General features: G+C 40.7%; 1 protein-coding gene across 3 annotated transcripts in view; it reads right to left on the reverse strand.

Moving 5' to 3' along the window:
• LOC122807296 (collagen alpha-1(VII) chain-like) overlaps nucleotides 1-18,425 on the reverse strand; it is a gene marked incomplete at its 5' end in the record, with an annotated part of 1,562,855 nt that overhangs the window by 90,969 nt on the left and 1,453,461 nt on the right. For all 3 annotated transcript variants that reach the window (XM_044078425.1, XM_044078422.1, XM_044078423.1), the window contains 1 exon segment: nucleotides 6,275-6,340. In XM_044078425.1, the coding sequence (XP_043934360.1) occupies nucleotides 6,275-6,340 (66 nt within the window).

The following is an 18,425-nucleotide window of genomic DNA, read 5'->3' on the forward strand; positions in this document are numbered from 1 at the left end:
CTGCCGTGAGGGTGGCGTCTTCTATTATTGCCCCCTCCTCTGCCTCTGGAGGGGAGCTCACCATGTGTGTCCTGAAAGGCTCCTTGGGCTTTTTGGAACCACATTTTTCCTCCCCTTTGACCCTTAGGATAGGGTCAAGTAGGGGTGGAAAAACGGATCCTGATGGCAGACAGAGTCTTTCCATCATGCTCACACCTGGTTACGGTTTCCTTCACTTTAGGCCCAAAAAGGGATGTGCAACCAAAGGGGGTATTCATGAAAGATGACTTGAAGGGCTCCGTGAAGGAACACAAGCACATTCAGAAGTGCCTCCTAAGAGCAATTCCTGTACCTGCTGCTCTAATCGTTCCATCAGCTGCATATGAAATGAGGCGCATAGGTTCATAGGTTCATAGGTTTATACTAGGCTATCTGCCCTAAGGCATTTATAAGCTTAGCCCAAATTTTTGTGGCTTACGCCACCCCTTATATGAAAAAATACTGTGCCCATTAGTTTGTTGTGCCTCTGTCCAGCAGTGACACAGATATGATTCCCGGGGTAAACCTACGATCTCCCATCCACAGGTCTAGATTTCTCTTGAACAGAGTCAGCGAGGTGCTCTGCCTCACATGGACCGGGATTTTATTCCACAGCATAGGGAGTCTCTGAGTGATAAATCTATCCCTCCAGCACGTCCTATTTATATCCGTGCTAAGGTTTAAGTCGCTTGCTCTAGGGGTTTTGGTGGATTTGGATTTTTTGAGGTGGCGCATGTCCATTAATTCCGGGTTGGACATGGCCTTGTATGTCAGGCACATGTCACCTCTGAGCAGACGGTATGCGACTGAATAGAGCTGGAGTTTCTTCAATCTGGCAGCATTTGACAGATTTTGGAGTCCCTTTATCCTTTTGGTGAGGAACTTTTGGGGTCTCTCCAACTGCTGCAGATGTCGGGTGAGATACATCCCGAATGGGGCATTGTACTCGATCATTGGTCTGATAAGTGAAGAGTACAGGGGAACAATGACCTCACTAGATCTGGATGTGAATCCCTTCATGATCAGGTGGGCAATGTAGAAGGTCTTTCTAACCACTTTAGCAATGTGAGTGTCAAAAGAAAGGCCACTGTCAACCTGGGTCCCCAGGTCCCTGATAACCTCTTCTGTGCTTAGTGGATTGCCACCTATATGGTAGCTTGGGGTTACCTTGTTTTTCCCGAAGGGTATGACTATACATTTTTGGCGTTTAACTTCAGGCCATGGCTCTGGCACCAGCTATCTGTTTCCGTGAGTCCCTTCTGAAGGATATCCGTGTCCGATGCACTTTCCACTATGGCCCAGTTTGCAGTCGCCTGCAAACTTTGTCAGCCAAAGTCCTCCCATGTTGGCCTGTATTTCTGAGAAGTAGATGCCAAACAATAGGGGCCAAGGACCGAGCCCTGTGGGACATCACTTGTGACCGCTTGGAGTCTGACACAGCGCCAGCAACTCTAACCCTGTGGGTTCTGTCCTTAAGCCAGTTTGCAACCCATCTTGTGACATATGGGTTTACATTTAAGCTGGTAAGTTTTTCTACAATACCCGAGTGGGGTATTGTGTCGAAAGCCTTTGCAAGGTCAAGGTAGGCTGTATGGACTGCCTTTCCTCATCAATGGCCTTGGTGACTGTTTCGAAGAAGTCAACCAAGTTCAAAAGGCATGATCTTCCCTTGACAAAGCCAAACTGGGTCGGGTCCAATGTCTGCAAGTCCCCTATATCTTTGTTTATGAGCTCCATTATGATCCTCTCCATAGCTTTGCAGACTAGACTTGTTAAGCTTATGGGGCGGTAATTACCAGGGTCCGTAGAGGCGCCGCCTTTGTGGAGTGGGACCACAGTTGCCGTACGCCACTCCTTGGGCACGTATCCTGTGGTAAGGCTGAGATTAAACAGCTGCCTTATGTGCAGGTTTAATTCCTCATTTAGCTCGTGTAGCACACAGCCGGGGACTCCATCCGGTCCGATTGATGCTGTGTTTTTAGCTTTAGAGAGAGCAGCTTTCACCTGCATGGATGAGTTTACTATAGAACTGAGAGTAGCAAGCTGGGCAGCAACTTTGTTGGTAGCTCCTGCAGCTACTGTACCCTGAAGAGTATCTCCTAGCTCTTTAAGGAGATCTCTTTGTAACCTGGTAAAATGGGTTAAATAGTTGAGTGAACAAAGAGCAAAAGTCACTGAACTAAAAATGCACTTCCAATATCTATCCATGATCCTGGAGTCTCTGTTAGGAGGATGGATAGACGAGGATGTTTCAGACATTTCCTTTTGGTGGCTGCCGCCATCACCATGGCATCAACTGGCACCCCTTTTGTCAAGAAAGATTTGTCAAGGGGGGCAGAAATTAACTTATTAGGCCTCCTAGGGACAGGCTCCATAGTATCCAGAGACTCCCATGCCCTTCGTGAGACTAGCTGCATCAGCTCATCGAAGGGCGGAGACACCCAAGAGGTGAAGGGCAGAGACCCAAAAGCCTTCAGGAGAACTGACTCATCCTCAGTAGGCCTTTTGGACTACCAGTCACCCCTCTGCCACAGGATTTCAAGTACCTCAGTGAATGAGATATCTTCAGAGGAGGCCGTGGGGACCCTTCTGACTCATCCAAGTCAGTATCAGATGTTAAAGACTCCTGCGGGGAGTCTAGATGTTTCCTCTTACACAATCTCTTCCTGGGAACCTCATCACTGGGGGCTTTTGGTGAGGTCTCAGAAGAACAAGGGCCACCCAATGGGGCTTCCTGAGGCTCTGGGTCTCTATGCTTAGTCAGGATGTGTGAGGCAGAAGCAGACACAGGTGCTTTAGGGGAGGAGGAAGCCAGACCTGAGGCTGAGGATGTCTTAGGAGACATGACTCTCCTCATGACATTGAAAGCACCTCTGCTCCAATGCAAGGGAACCGACGGATCCTAGGAAACCATTGATACCCCCGGCACTGGGACACTGGGCTCCAAAACAGAGGTAGGAGACAAGCTCATCTGTGCTGAAGCCCCGAGAGGCAGAGTCGGAACTGACAAGTTGGTCTGACTGTCTTCCCTGGGCCCTACCAGAGAGTGTCGGCTCCCAAAGTCCTTGATCGGCACAGAGGATGTCAGAGTGAGCAGAGCCAAAGACAATGGAGAAGGAGTCGGCTCCGAGGGTTCCATGATCAACAGGTCCAACTCCTCTGGCTCTGAAGGACCAGCATGGCTCGTAGGAGGAACAGTTTGAGCTAGCATAAGGGTCTTCAGCTCTGAAGCCATTTGGGTCAAAGCTGATAAAATTTTTGCCAAGGCCGGTGCCAATAAGAGCTTCTGCACCACATGATCCATGTCCAGATCCAAAAGGCTGATAGAGGACCGAGATGAGCACACCGAAGGTGGTACCGACTGTAATAATGGACTCTTAGGAGTTTCGTATACCGGTTCCAAGACTGGGGACCGTCTCTGAAAAGAAAAGACTGTCGGTTCCGATGGCAGTGGAGCCGAAGTCGAAGATGTTTTTGATTTCTTTGAGTCAGAAGTTTTAGAAGACTTTGAGGACTTGCTGGATCCATCTTGGTCACTCAAAGCTTCTTAGAAGGATGCTTTCAACAAACCTCTGTCTATTAATTTCCTTTTCCTTTCATGTAGGACCCTGGAGGAGAAGGAATGGCATATTGAACAGCTATCCTGTAAATGCAGGCCTCCTAGACAGTACACACAATTTACATGGCTGTCTGTTACAGACATCTTATGGTCACATTTTTGGGCACTTTTTGAAACCTGACTTGGGATGCTTCTCTTGGTCAGCCATTGTAATCCCAAAGAGAAAATTACTGTCACCACAAAAATTCTAAACAGTAATTCTCAGTAACAGCCTTACATAAAAACAGGCTGAGTCTCACACACAGACACACACAGACACACAGACACACACACACACACACACACACACACACACACACACACACACACACACACACACACACACACACACACACACACACTAATGCTAATGTAAATAGAAGAGTGACAGGAAAAGGTAAATTACTGTCACCACAAACTGTCTAAAACACACAATATGAGCAAACTATGCAAGGAAAAAGAGGATAGCTGCTATAAGACACAGCTCACCTGTTTAAATTTCTAAAGAATAGCTAAATCCCACAAAATTACTGTTAACTACCAAAAAGTCAACAGTAATTATTAAATTCAAGCCTTTTCTAAAAAAAAAAAAAAGGCTAAACACACCACACAGCAAATAACTATAAACTATCTAACTATTTATTATAAAATGTGACAAAAGGTCACTGACTAAACACACTCTAGTAATTAGAAAAAGGTTTTTAAACTAGGCCTAAAGCAAGGTGCCAACTAGAAATTTTAAAGCACACTAAGGGAAGGGAATAAATGTAGGTAAACACACCAAAAAAAAAGGCTGTAAGAGCTTTATTAAACTATTTAAACTATCTAACTATCTAAATATCAATATAAGAAAGTAAGTAAGTAGAAAAAAACAGTTTCACTGGCCCGAGCTAATGCAGAACCTCCGATCTGTTGTAGCAGCAAACTAGATCTGGGGTAACTTTAGGTGCATCATGGAATAGGGACTTGGCCTTGAGCTATTTGAAGACCTCGAGCTTTGCAATTGGCTGACTCGGAGCCGAGGGATCGGCTCTGAACCCATCAGTAAAGAATGAACGTCAAGATAGAACAACTTCACATTGAATGTTTACCTTTTTTTTCCAAATTGTTAATTTAACGGTTTGGCAATTACATAACTAATTTACAATTATCTACCCACTCTAATCCAGCAAAATTAGAGCAGGAACCCAAAGTGACATAAGTGATTCTTGCCCGCCCATGAATACTCATTCTGTAAACACAGCTCACTACCTACTGTTTTCCACATTTGGAAGCAGTCTTTTAAACTTTATATTTATTTTAAGGCTGCAAAATGCACTTTTCATACTAAAAAGTGTATGCATGCATAAAGAAGCATGATAATACTTTTTTGTTATAGAAAACAAAAGCCCATTTTACTTCTTTAAACATGATCTTTTAATGAACAAAACAAGAAGAGCAAGTACAAGTCTAGTCAACATGACTGGGAATAACTGACGGGAAATGAGTGAGACATCCTTCATTTTTGACAACAACGATGTTGGTCTCGAAGGCTTGCCTAGCCTGAAATGTTTTGTAAATTTTGCATAGGGATCTGCACGTACTGGAAGGAATTCAAATAAGAAGAAATACTTGGTTGAGATTGCTTCAAAGTTCAATTAATAAGCTTATCAACATAAGGACAAATGCTACATGAGCTGGTTCACATTTGTCAGGGTATTGAGAGACTGCCCCAGGTTACATCTGATTTTCTCAACAGTCTGTGTGGGCTGAGGAATCACAGCACGTCAGATATTTGTCCTGCGGTACAATGCTCATGCCCAATAGTTGCTAGCTGGCAAAGTGCTACCTAATTCTCTAAATATGTTCTAGTCTGTAACTGGGTTAAAATGTGTAACTGTGGTAAATGTGTGTTTAAACTTTGGGACTGCTAATCTGAAGTCCTTCACTTGATTGTTTGGGGAACAGCCTTACTTAATAATTTGTAAGGAATCACACCTGGTATCACAAGTCAATGATTTTACAGTGAAAGTGAGTTTAACTCTTTCATTCCAGTGGGGCTCTGAGCTTTTTACAAAATCAAATTATGTGATCATCATTTCAAACAAATATTCACATCTCTGGTGCCATAAGGGTTAGTAAAACATGTAACAGATAAACTGTTTAGTACAAACAAATTTTGCAGTGGTAGCATTCATTAGATTCTAGGTGTTAAACTGTAAAAAAAAAAAAAGTTAAAATATCTCAGTAACCACTCAAACTGCAAACAATACTATCGCCAGCATTTTGTTTGTCCATATGTGGGCATTGATATGAGGCTATACAGTTTTCTCAGTGTTACTTGGTTATTGACCTACTTAGAAAAATATGACAATTATAACAATATAAACCAACAGTATACGAACGGCAGGTAATATCTCTGTAGCAGCAGTAGACAGAGCTCAAGTATCAGTACAATTGTGATGCCCATAATGTAAGCTTAAAATGAAATCTGTCAGTAGCTTGCATATAGCATGGATTTGGAATTATTAATGCAAATATAAACAAGCTGTATTAGATGCCTAAGGGCATAAAATGGATGCAGAAACTCCTAGAGGCATTACTATTATTATTAGATAATAATACTATTATTATTATTATCATTACAGGCTGTATTGAAAGTAATGTAATAGCACCTACCTTTATTCGTTGCACTTCTCTTATTTCTTTGCTGCAGTGGCACAGGTGTCACAGTTCCAGTTATATCTGTAATTAAATAAAAACAATGACTTAAACACTACAGTACACTGGCATGTACCAATTCAGCCAAATCACAATAAAGAACATCCATCAAAAGGTGCCCTGGTAACTTGTGCCTGGAGAACATAAAAGTTGGTTTAGTGCCCTATAGTACATTGGTACCCACTCCCAAGTCATCAAGTAACATTGATAATGGGTCAGTTGGAAAGGAGATATTCCTTTTTTGGTAATTCACACATAAGACAGCAACTAAAACCTTTAACTACATTGAGTAAGGAACTCATTACAGTGACAGGTTTGTGAAATTCCCCCATCACCATTGTTTACTGATTGTGTTCTATCAAAGGCTAAAAACTTTAGCACTTGGTTCAGGAGACAAATTTGTATGAAGGGTTTTATTGTGCTTTCATTTTGGAAGGAATGATCCTACATTATGAGGTGCTTGCAAGCTAACTACTGTACCTTACTCACAAAGATAGTTTTTTCCTTACCAGAATGTTTAAAAATGGTTTGAAATGGTTTTCTTGAAACATTAAATCTGGGAAAAAGGTGAATGTGGAAAAGTAAATTATGATGGGGTCATAAAGTGTTTATATGCCAATGCACGTAATATAAGAAAATAAAAGAGGAGCTAGATCTCTGTATACAACAATATGGGTTACAGTTCATGGTTCATAAGGTCATAGAAGGTTACTAGGTTATTTGCCTATGGCCTTTGTAAGCCTAGCCATGTTATACCCTTGTTCCCTTACTGAGGAAGTTGTATGGCCTATATTTGCAGCACGAGTCTATGATCAGCACCGACTGCCCTTATCCAAGAGGGACATAGGTGACACCCCTAGGGTAAATTTGCAGTCTCCCATCCAGTTGTCTAAGTTATGCTTAAATAGGGTCATCGAGCAACTCTGTTTTACATGAAGTGGGAATTTGTTCCAATCTCTGGGAGACATATCTGTCTCTCCAACATGTCCTTTTAATGCCACAGGCTAGGTTAAGATCCTTACAGTGAGTGAATCTTGTCCCATTTGACTTGCAGATGTGCAGCATTTCCATTAAGGCAGGGTCTGAGACTGCTCTGAAGGCCAGGCAGAAGTCTCCTTTCAGCAGCCTATAAGATACAGAGTACAGTGACAGGGTCTTCAGTCTGTCCATGTAGGTCATGTGTTGAAGGCCCTGAATTTCCTTGGTGGGAAACCTCTGAGGTCTTTCCAGCTGCTGCAGGTGTCTGGTGAGGTACACACAGAAGGGAGCATTGTACTCTATTAGTGGTCTGATGAGGTACGAGTACAGGTGAGTTATAACATCCTTAGCTCTGGATGCGATGCCCTACTTATGAGATGTGCAATGTAGAAGGCCTTCCTTAACACTGTAGACATATGGTGATTGAAGTTAAGTTTACTATCAACCTGTGTTCCCAAATTTCTCACCACAGGGTTTGAGCTAAGGGGGGTACTGTTAATATTGTAATTTGCAGGAACTTCCTCTTTGCCAAAAGAAATGATAATGTTTTTTTTTTGCATTTAGTTTAAGTCCGTGGCTTTGGCATCAATAATTTGTCTATGTAAGCCCTTTTTGTAGTATGTCAGCATTGTTGTGGGACTCAATGATTGCACTCAGCTTGCAGTCATTGGCGAACTTAGTATACCAAAGAACTTGGTCATATCTGAATCATATGATACAGGGAAGTCAAAAGAAATGTATCTACTTACAGATGATTATGGAATTATTATTATTAAAACTGGTAAGTGAGTGTCTCAAACTTTCCATTAGGAAATATGAGGCCAACTAGAAACTTAGGATTGCAACTAATTTGAAAGATAACTTTAAGGCCTATATTAGTATGATTAGAAGTAACCTAAACTTCTGTACTGAACTTATCTCAAATTGTACCTCCTTATGTGACCTCCAAGGACATTGCTAATATTCCTGCAGACAAATTCTCTTCCAACTTCACTCCACCCACGCTCTTCTCCTTCCATCCCTCTTCACATTCCCTCTCCTGAGATCAATTTGGATCAAGTTCTTTTGGCATTTTCCAAAATTAAAAAATACTACTTCCATGGGTCCTGACAATATCCCTGGATGCTTGCAAAGTTATGTAAAGCCACACTTTGCACAACTCCATCAACTCTTCAACATTAGAAAATCCGCTGGTTATGTCCCTGAGGAGTGGAGAATGGCAGTTGTGGTGTCCTTGTATAAAGGTAATTCCTCTACTGACCCTTGCAATTACAACAGGTAGGTTCCCATATATCCATGGATACACATCAATTTAGTCTTGTAAAAGGCAGATCATCCCTACTTAGCCTGGTTGAGTTCTTTGAAAGGGTTACTGAGGCCATGGATAAGGGGCATACAGTCAATAATGCTTATCTAGACTTTACCAAGGCCTTTGACATTATCCCCCATTCTAGGATTATTAACAAGCTCTCTCAGCTGAACTCATACGCAGTTTGCTGGATTTGTAATTGGCTGTTTGGCAGAACTCAAACTGTTAAAGTCATGGGTATTTTGATCTAGATAGAAACATGTTACTAGTGGTGTCCTAGAAGTCTCTGTCCTGGGTCCCCTCCTCTTTGGTATATATTTGTCTGACATAAAAGCCAATATCAAGGGACATTAGCTAACCAAATTTGCTGATGATTGCAAACTAGGGGCGTTTATCAAATCCCATACTGATGCTCAAATTCTCCAGCAGGGGCTGGGTCAAACAGTTGCTTGGTGTATTTATCACAGACTTACCCTTAACACCAAGAAATGCTGCATAGATTTTGATAAATCTAGCATCACTACTGCTTACCATATAGATAACATTCCACTAAATTGGACAGGGTTATTACGGACTTACTTGGGTACACATGTTGATAACAGACTCTCCTTAAGCACCATGTTACAGTTGTGGTAAGAACATCCTTCTACCTTACATCCTTTGTGGCATCTACTCAAGATCAAAAGAAGCTATAGTCCCACTTTATTCATCCCTTAATTAGCATATCATTGAATGTAATGCGCTCTTTGGCATGTAACTCACCAAACACCTAAACCAGCTTGAGAGACTTTAACATTTCCTCACTAAAAAGTTCTCAGGTCTCAGTACCCTTAGTTACTCTGACAGTCTAAAATCTCTGTTGTTCTACTCAGTGTTGCACAGATTCCCCAGGGTTGAGCTCTGCTTAATTTTCCATGCTATGAGTGACTCAGTTTTCTTTGAACTCCTTCACCTAAAGAGAACATGTAGTAAAGCAAACAACCATTCTACAGACCTAAACCTACACTATCACATCAAAACTGGATGGCATGACAGATAACTAACCCAACATATAGCTCACTTCTGGAATAGGCTGCCTTACCTATCAAGCAGAGAACTTCCCTAAAAATCTCTAAAACCAGTCTGCATGACTGGATGGGTGATCTCAAAGTTTCAAGTGGGATATGTGGAGAAAGTCTGCTTAATAGAGGGGCACTATAGTTTCTCCACGATTACTGGGTAATATGGCTGAGCTTTTTGATAGTCTCTTTATGAGATAAGCTTAGTAAGAACCTATGAACCTATTATAAGGAGGAGAAGAGAAATGGTAGAAATATTCATTGAGTATTTTTCATAAATAAACATCTCTAATAATAATCTGTATGGTGTTTCTTGCATATATTTCACAGATTGTGACAGATGCCCAGGAATACTTGCCATATTGTGATTAAAATTGTTAAAAAAGGTTGCTCTATGGGACCTGATCAGATGTCTGGACATTTTATCAAATTGCTTTCTGATGTAATTGTAAGACCTTTGACAGGCATATTTAATTGTACATTAGCAAAAGGTTTGATACCTAAAGACTGGAAAAAATAGCTCCTGTATTATAAGGGTAGAAATATATTAGGTAAGAGAAGCTATCACCCGTAAGTCTTACTTCCATTGTGGTGAATTACTTCGAGGCACGTACTTAAAACTGCTTTTATATATATGGGCCAAAACCTAGATGATAACCAGTATGGATTTATGAAAGGAAAATCATTTCTGACTTGCCAAAATATTTCCAACTAAATGTCAAAACTGAGAAATAAAGGGAAAAGATGTTCCGTAGTTTACTTGGTTGTATCAAAAGCTTTTGACTGCTTAAGGCATGGCCACGTTATAAAGTGTTTACAATGGTTAGATGTAAACCCATATATAGTAAAATGGTTAGCAAACTGGTTAACAGAAAGATTACAGTGTTCTGCAAGGTGTAAAATGAAATTGGAGGAAAGTAATTAGAGGAGTGCTTCTGGGTTCTGTATTGGGACTATTACTTTTTAATAAGATGTTTTCTGAAATGCTCAAGTCTAATAGATTTTGGTTAATAAAATATGCAGATGAAAGTAAAATCAGTGCAAAATGATAACAAAGATGATATAAATAAACAGAATACATAGCTAACTAGAATAAATGAATAGGCGACAGAAATAGATTACAATTTAGCACTAAAAAAATAAGGTTGTCATCTGTGGAAAAAGTATAGAAGAAATAAATTTAGACTGAAGAAAATGTATTGGAAATTGATGTTACAGTGAAAAATCTAGGTAACATTGCTGGAAATGGTTTGAGTTTTAAGTGCCATGGTCAAGAAATTAAAGCCAAAGGCTTAAGAGTGGTTGGTCTACTAATGAACATATTTTAAACCAAAAAATCACATAGTACTGATGGATGTATTAATTTCCATTTGCATTGGAAATTGTGCAACAGCATTTCACAGAAAGGATTACAACAATTGGATTACTGTCTTATACTGCAAAATTAAAAAACATAGGTCATTATAGTATTCTATAGAAAGCAGTTAGAGACAAATTGTGTCAAACATTAAAGGCATTAACTATTGATGGTCTGAAGGCAGGATTACATTTAACTTTGGTTAAATCCTATCCTGGGATTAGGGGCAGAGGGCCCGCCTATTTACCGGAGAAGAACAGCACTATATCAAAGGATAGATATGTGACATAACTAATACCAAGACTCTGGAATAAGTTATTGATTATGGTCAAACACAGAAGTCATTAGATATGTTTAAGATAATACTTAATGAATATTAGGGCAGCAGTAAATTTACATTTGGTATTTAGGAGGCTACAGTTCTGAAGGTCTGATCTGACTGTTTGTAGTAAGGGTAAAATTATGTAAACTAAACTACAGAATATTACAGCACCTTTTTAAATAGCTAACCTCTGATTACAAAGTTTAAGTACATTTTATAAAAGTAGTGGCACACATATAGGTTCATAGGTTCATAGGTTTATACTAGGCTATCTGCCCGAGGGCATTTACAAGCCTAGCCCATAGTTTTGTGGCTTACGCCACCCCTTTAGTATGGGGAACTATACCCATTATTTTGCTGTGCCTCTGTTGAGCAGTGACACTGAGGTAATCTCTGGGGTATATCTGCGATCTCCCATCCATTGGTCAAGATTTCTCTTGAACAAGGCCAGCGAGGTGCTCTGCCTCACATATACCGGGATTTTGTTCCACAGCATAGGGAGTCTTTGGGTGATGAATCTATCCCTCCAGCACGTCCTATTAATAGCCGTGTCGAGGTTTAAGTCTCCCACCCTTGTGGCTCTGACGGATCTAGATTTATTGAGGTGAAGCATATTCATCAAATCTGGGTTTGACATGGCCTTGTATGTCAGGCACAGGTCACCTCTGAGCAAGCGTGGCGACTGCATAGCGCTGAAGTTCTTTCAGTCGGGCAGCATAGGACAGATTTTTGAGACCCTTTATCCTTTTGGTGAGGAACTTTTGTGGCCTCTCCAGCTGCTGTAAGTGTCGGGTCAGATACATTCCGAATGGGGCATTGTACTCAATCATTGGTCTGATGAGTGATGAGTATAGGGAAACTATGACCTCCCTTGATCTAGATGTGAATCCCTTCAAGATAAGGTGAGCAATGTAGAAGGTCTTCCTAACTACTTTAGCTACATGGGTGTCGAATGACAGGCTACTGTCAACCTGGGTCCCCAGGTCCCTAATAACTTCTTCTGTGCTCAGTGGATTGCCACCTATATGGTAGCTAGGGGTAACCTTGTTTTTCCCGAAGGGTATGACTATGCATTTTTTGGCATTTAACTTTAGGCCATGGCTCTGGCACCAGTTATCCGTTTCTGTGAGACCCTTCTGAAGGATATCTGTGTCAGATGTGTTTTCACTACGGCCCAGTTTGCAGTCATCTGCAAACTTTGTCAGCCATAACCCTCCTGTGTTTGCTTGTACTTCGGAAAAGTAGATGCCAAACAAGAGTGGGCCCAGGACTGAGCCCTGTGGGGCACCACTTGTGACAGGCTTAGAGTCTGACATGGCGCCAGCAACTCTGACCCTGTGGGTTCTGTCACTCAGCCAGTTTGCAACCCATCTTGTGATGTATGGGTTAACATTTAAGCTGATGAGTTTTTCAATGATACCCGAGTGGGGTATTGTATCGAAAGCTTTCGCCAGATCGAGGTAGGCTGTATGGACTGCCTTTCCCTCATCAATGGCTTTGGTGACTGTTTCGAAAAAGTCAACCAAGTTTAAAAGGCATGATCTGCCTTTGACAAAGCCAAACTGGGTTGGATCCAAAGTCTGCAAATTTTAATATTAAGCCAGGTTGTTGTTGTGTCTTTCGGCTTTTCCCGGTTAGGGGTCGCCACAGTGGAACTCCGGTCTGCTAATGACTGGCAGTGGATTTTTACGTGTGGAGTTGCCAGTTCTGATGCACAATATTAAGTCAGGTGATTGGCTTAATTTTTAAACTGCTGACAATACAGTGTAGCACTGGAGGGTGCTGCGCTCCTGAGTGTGCCATCCTTCAGATGAAATATTAAACTGAGGTCCCATCTGTTTGAGTGGGTGGCATGAAAGATCCCACAGCACCTATCAAAAAGAGTGTGCAAGTTACCCGATGCCCTGACCAATTTTCTCCTAGTAGTATAAATACCATGAACAAGCCTCACAGAACAGAAACAAAAACAGTAATGCTGCTACAGTTCTCAGCACGTTTACGTCGACATGCACTTCATCAGAAAAGCTAAACAGTGCTCAGTGTGCTCTCTTTTATCATACACTTAAATACACATATATATATATATATATATATATATATATATATATATATATATTTTTTTTTTTTTTTTTTTTATATATATTTTTATACACATTTTAATATTTTTCATACATACATTTTTACATGTTTTTCAAATATTTTGCACACAGGTACATTTTTATGTATTAATTAAAATGGTTTTTAGAGCATACAATATTTATATACATTTTTACTATGTATTCCTGCCTGTAAAGTTTTTGTTTCACCACTAGATGGTGACATTGTTTCTTTGATTTTGTTAAGAAATCTGCAATTTCAACAACAATGATGTTAATTGAATGTATTAACATTTTAATTAGTTAGGAGACACCATTGGTAGATTCAAATAACATCTGACATAAATTTAGCACACTGAGCACTGTTTTGCTCTTCTGATGAAGTGCATGTCGACGAAAACACACTGAGAACTGTAGCAGCGTTATTGTTTTTGTTTCTGTTCTGTGAGGTTTGTTCGTGGAGTGAAAATAAACATCTCTTGCTGATCTGCTGTGCCTGTCTTTTGAGTTTACCAGTGTGAGTTTGGGCACATTGACCACTTATTTTTATTTACTAGTATAAATATCATCTCAGGCCTCCCCTGAAATGAGGCCACTAGCCTAGTGAGACCAACCTGGTCAACAAAAGAGGGATAAATAGATAAGATAGATAGATAGATAGATAGATAGACAGATAGATAGATAGATAGATAGATAGATAGATAGATAGATAGATAGATAGATAAATGGATAATGATCTCAGGCTGTGCATCAGATTCACTGCCTAACAAAGCATTGGTGACTTCCAAAAGAAAAAAAGATTAATAACCTCTTGCTACTAATCCTAATCATAATGTTTAATAAAACGTAGTGTCCATTATGGTGACCACAACAGTATCCAACAACAGAGGAACATAGGAGGCTTCAAGAAAATGACAATTTATTAAAATAAAGCAGAGTCTAGAAGCCATTACTTTAAGTATACCTAGCAACATTTTAACTTTAAGCCATTTCATGGTGAATTGTTCGGACTGCTTTAATAGCACTCATTTAAACACCAAGTTATCTTTAAAAAACTATTGTACCGTGTAAAACAAAAATGCAATACATACAGTTTAAAGGGCATATTTTATACATCAACATACTCAATAAATATAATATGTGCATGCACACACGAGCACACCCACACAGAAACACACACACACACACACACACACACACACACACACACACACACACACACACAGCTGGATCATGGTCAAACTAGGCCCTAGGCAGGATAATGTATTGGAACCCCCCCAGTCATTCCAGAGTCCCATTACTTGCCTATTTCTTCCTAGTTACCATAAACACTGTTCAAACCTCTCAGGTTTTCTGCTTTACTTCTATAATGATTATTTGGATTTAATTTAATACTTATTTCAAATTTTATAGCACAAACACTGATAGACATTTGCTAATCAAAGCAATACAGTCTCACAATGAAAACAGACTTAGCATTAAAACTTATCTGCCCCTGAAACTCCCTTTCACTGAAACAACATTGAAACCTACATTTAAAGAAAATGCATCTGGTCTGTGGTGTATAAAGTTTACCTTTAGGCTGTTTTCATATCATAGGCCACTTGCACAAATTTTAGGACTGTGCATACATGCATGTGTTCTTTGATTCACCTTCCTGATTGTATTAATTTATATTCCCTGTATAATACAGCACAGCTTGTTAAAGTGTGTTTTAAATTTGTAGTTCTGAACATTTTTCCAGCAGACAATGAAACAAAATGTATGAAACAATAATGATAAAAATGCCCAATTCAAAAAATGTCATCAAAAAAGTCTACTCAAACTTATATCAGCAATCCCTCTACATACTGTGGGAGTAGAACCCACAAACATCTGACTCTACTGGACTCCTAGATTACTCCCAGATCCAATCTCTCAAGTGACTTCATCACTGTGATAAAAATAACAGTGTTAAGTTACTTTTATGAACAGATGGTCTATGCACCCATTAGTTGCAGCCACTTTATTGAGTGCGTACATGCACCGCAGATGTCAAGTTGTGATTTAAAAAAACTGCCACTGCAAAAGCATTCTAACTTGCTTCTCACAAACCAGTCCTGCAATGTCAGATTGTTATCTGTTTAACGTATTAAAAGCACAGCAGGATCAGTTATTTTCATCCACAAACAACCCTCGTATTGTTTTATTGTAATAAAAAATAATATGTGGTTCTTGTGCTGTTCCATCCAGCTAAGACCAATGACCTCTTCTTCTCCATATTTTCTGCCAACAAGACACAACTCTCCCCTGTCTCAAGGGCTAAACTCTTAGGACTTACCATCGACCCTCAGCTCAAATTTAACCAACACATGTCAATAACCATTTCTAAACTCCACAAAAGATTAGGCTCCCTCTACAGATGCAAAAGGTATCTAACCACTGAATCTCACATTGTCATAGCCAGAACCCATCTCCTATCTACACTACTATATGCTTCCCCCACACTAACAAACTTAAATAAAACTGACTTGAATAAACTTTCCACCTGCTATAAACAAATTGCTAGATTTGCTGCCAGTGCCAAATCACACTCCCACCATTGCCATGCCCTACACTCCTTACATTGGCTAGAATTCCACAACCTACTAAGGTGCCATCAACTCAACTTAGCCCACCAAATACTGTACTACCCCCCCCCCACCCCCAAAAAATTGCTCTGATCCACCTTCTAAACGTCTATAATTCTAATAGACAATTATGGTCCAGCAACAAAGTCTTAACTGAAACCATCTCATGTAAAAACAATTATGGGGAATCTCTCATTTGCCCAAGAAATCACTAAAACTTGGAACAACCTTCCGCCTGACCTCAGACTTCAAAAATGTACATCCTCTTTTAAGAGCCTCCTCAAATCATATTTCTACCCCAACCATCTATGCAACTGCAATGGACCTCCATAAAGCTACATCTAACTATAGCAATATACCTGGATAACACAGGAGCTATGCTCTGCCAAGGCTTCTGTATATACTATATGTACATATACATTATATATATTCTTTATATACTTTTTATATACTGATTATATTAGGAAATACCTTATCAGACTGTTCTCTAGATATGCTCATTGTATATATTGTACATAAGATGCTGAGATCCCTCATAAAATCCTCCAAAGCTAGTTAGGAAAATAAAATTGCCAAATATTCGAAAGACAACCACAAGGCATTCTATAGCTATGTCAAGAATCTAAATGGCAATGCTCAGATTTGCTCTGAGCTACAACAGAATGGCATTAAATATACTGATCCCAAGGATGTTGCCAGTATCCTGGCAGATCGATTCAGTGCCAACTTTACCCCCCCTCTCACCCCCTAAAGGGCCCACCTCAATACCAAAAGATTGCCAAATTCTGGTAATAATGGCCACACAGGTAAAAAAATGCACTCTCCAAAGCTAAGAATACAGCATCCATGGGACTAGACGACACCCCGGGCTGTGTACTACATGAACTATAAAATGAACTGGCACCTCACCTAAGTGTCATGTTTAATCATAGCCTCACCTCAGGCTTCGTGCCCACTGAGTGGTGCACAGCTACAGTTCTCCCACTCCATAAGGGGGATACACCTTGGATCCTGGGAACTACCGCCCCATCAGTCTGATGAGCTTGATCTGCAAGGCCATGGAACGTATTATCATGGAACTTATAAACAAAGACATCAGCAACCTTCAAACACTGGATCCCACCCAGTTTGTGTTCATGAAGGGCCGCTCTTGTCTCATGAACCTGATTGACTTCTTCTAATCAGTCTCCAGAGCTGTGGACAAGGGTAAGGCGGTCCACACAGCCTATCTGGACCTCGCCAAGGCCTTTGACACCATCCCCCACTCTGGAATCATAGTTAAACTTACTAAGCTGGGCATTAATTCCTACATCACTCAAAGGGTTGTCAACTGGCTTACTGACAGAACCCACACTGTAAAAGTAGCCGACTCCAAATCCAGCTTCAGACAAGTGGAGTACCTCAGGGTTCAGTCCTGGGACTGCTCTTGTTTAGCATCTACTTCTCTGAAATACAGGCCAACACTAAGGGACTCTGGCTAACAAAGTTCGCAGATGACTGCAAACTGGGAGCCATTATCGAATCCCCAAATGATGTGGATATTCTACAAAACGGCCTTACAGAAACAGATGCTTGGTGCCAGAGCCATGGGCTCAAGCTCAATGCCAAGAGATGTATAGTTATCCCCTTTGGGAAAAATCATGTACCCATGAATTACCACATAGGTGGCAGTACACTAAACACCGAAAGTGTGATAAGAGACTTAGGGACACAGGTGGACAGTGGTCTCACCTTCGATAACCACATCGCCACAACAGTCAGGAAATTCTTCTATGTGGCACACCTCATCACTAAGGGCTTTTCATCCAGAAAAAAGGAGGTCATTGTCCCACTGTTCTCATTCCTCATTACACCCATTATATAATACAACACCCCATTTGGTATGTACCTCTCAAGACATCTGCAACAACTGGAAAGGCCGCAGAAATACCTCACTAAAAGAATCACAGGCCTAAAGCAGATGCCCCCCAGCTATACTCTGTTGCATATCGTCTACTCTGAGGCGATCTCTTAGGTTCATAGGTTCATACTAGGCTATCTGCCCTAGGGCATTTATAAGCCTAGCCAGAGTGTGTTTGGCTTTCACCACCCATTTTAAATTAATTTTGCTATGCCCTTTTTCGAGGTTAGTATACTGTGCCTCTGTCTAACAGTGACACAGAAGTGATACCCGGGGTAAACCTACGATCTCCCATCCACTCATCAAGATTCCTCTTGAAGAGAGTCAATGAGGGACTCTGCCTAACCTGGAATGGGATTTTATTCCAGAGTGAAGGGAGCCTCTGGGTTATGAATCTGTCCCTCCAGCATGTCCTATTTATTTCAGTGCTGAGGTTCAAGTCTCTCGAGCACGTAGCTCAATGGGATTTGGAATTTCTGA

This window comes from Protopterus annectens, chromosome 7.part0 (genome assembly GCF_019279795.1).
Source record: "Protopterus annectens isolate FY-2018-M chromosome 7.part0, PAN1.0, whole genome shotgun sequence".
Classification (NCBI taxonomy): domain Eukaryota; kingdom Metazoa; phylum Chordata; order Ceratodontiformes; family Protopteridae; genus Protopterus; species Protopterus annectens.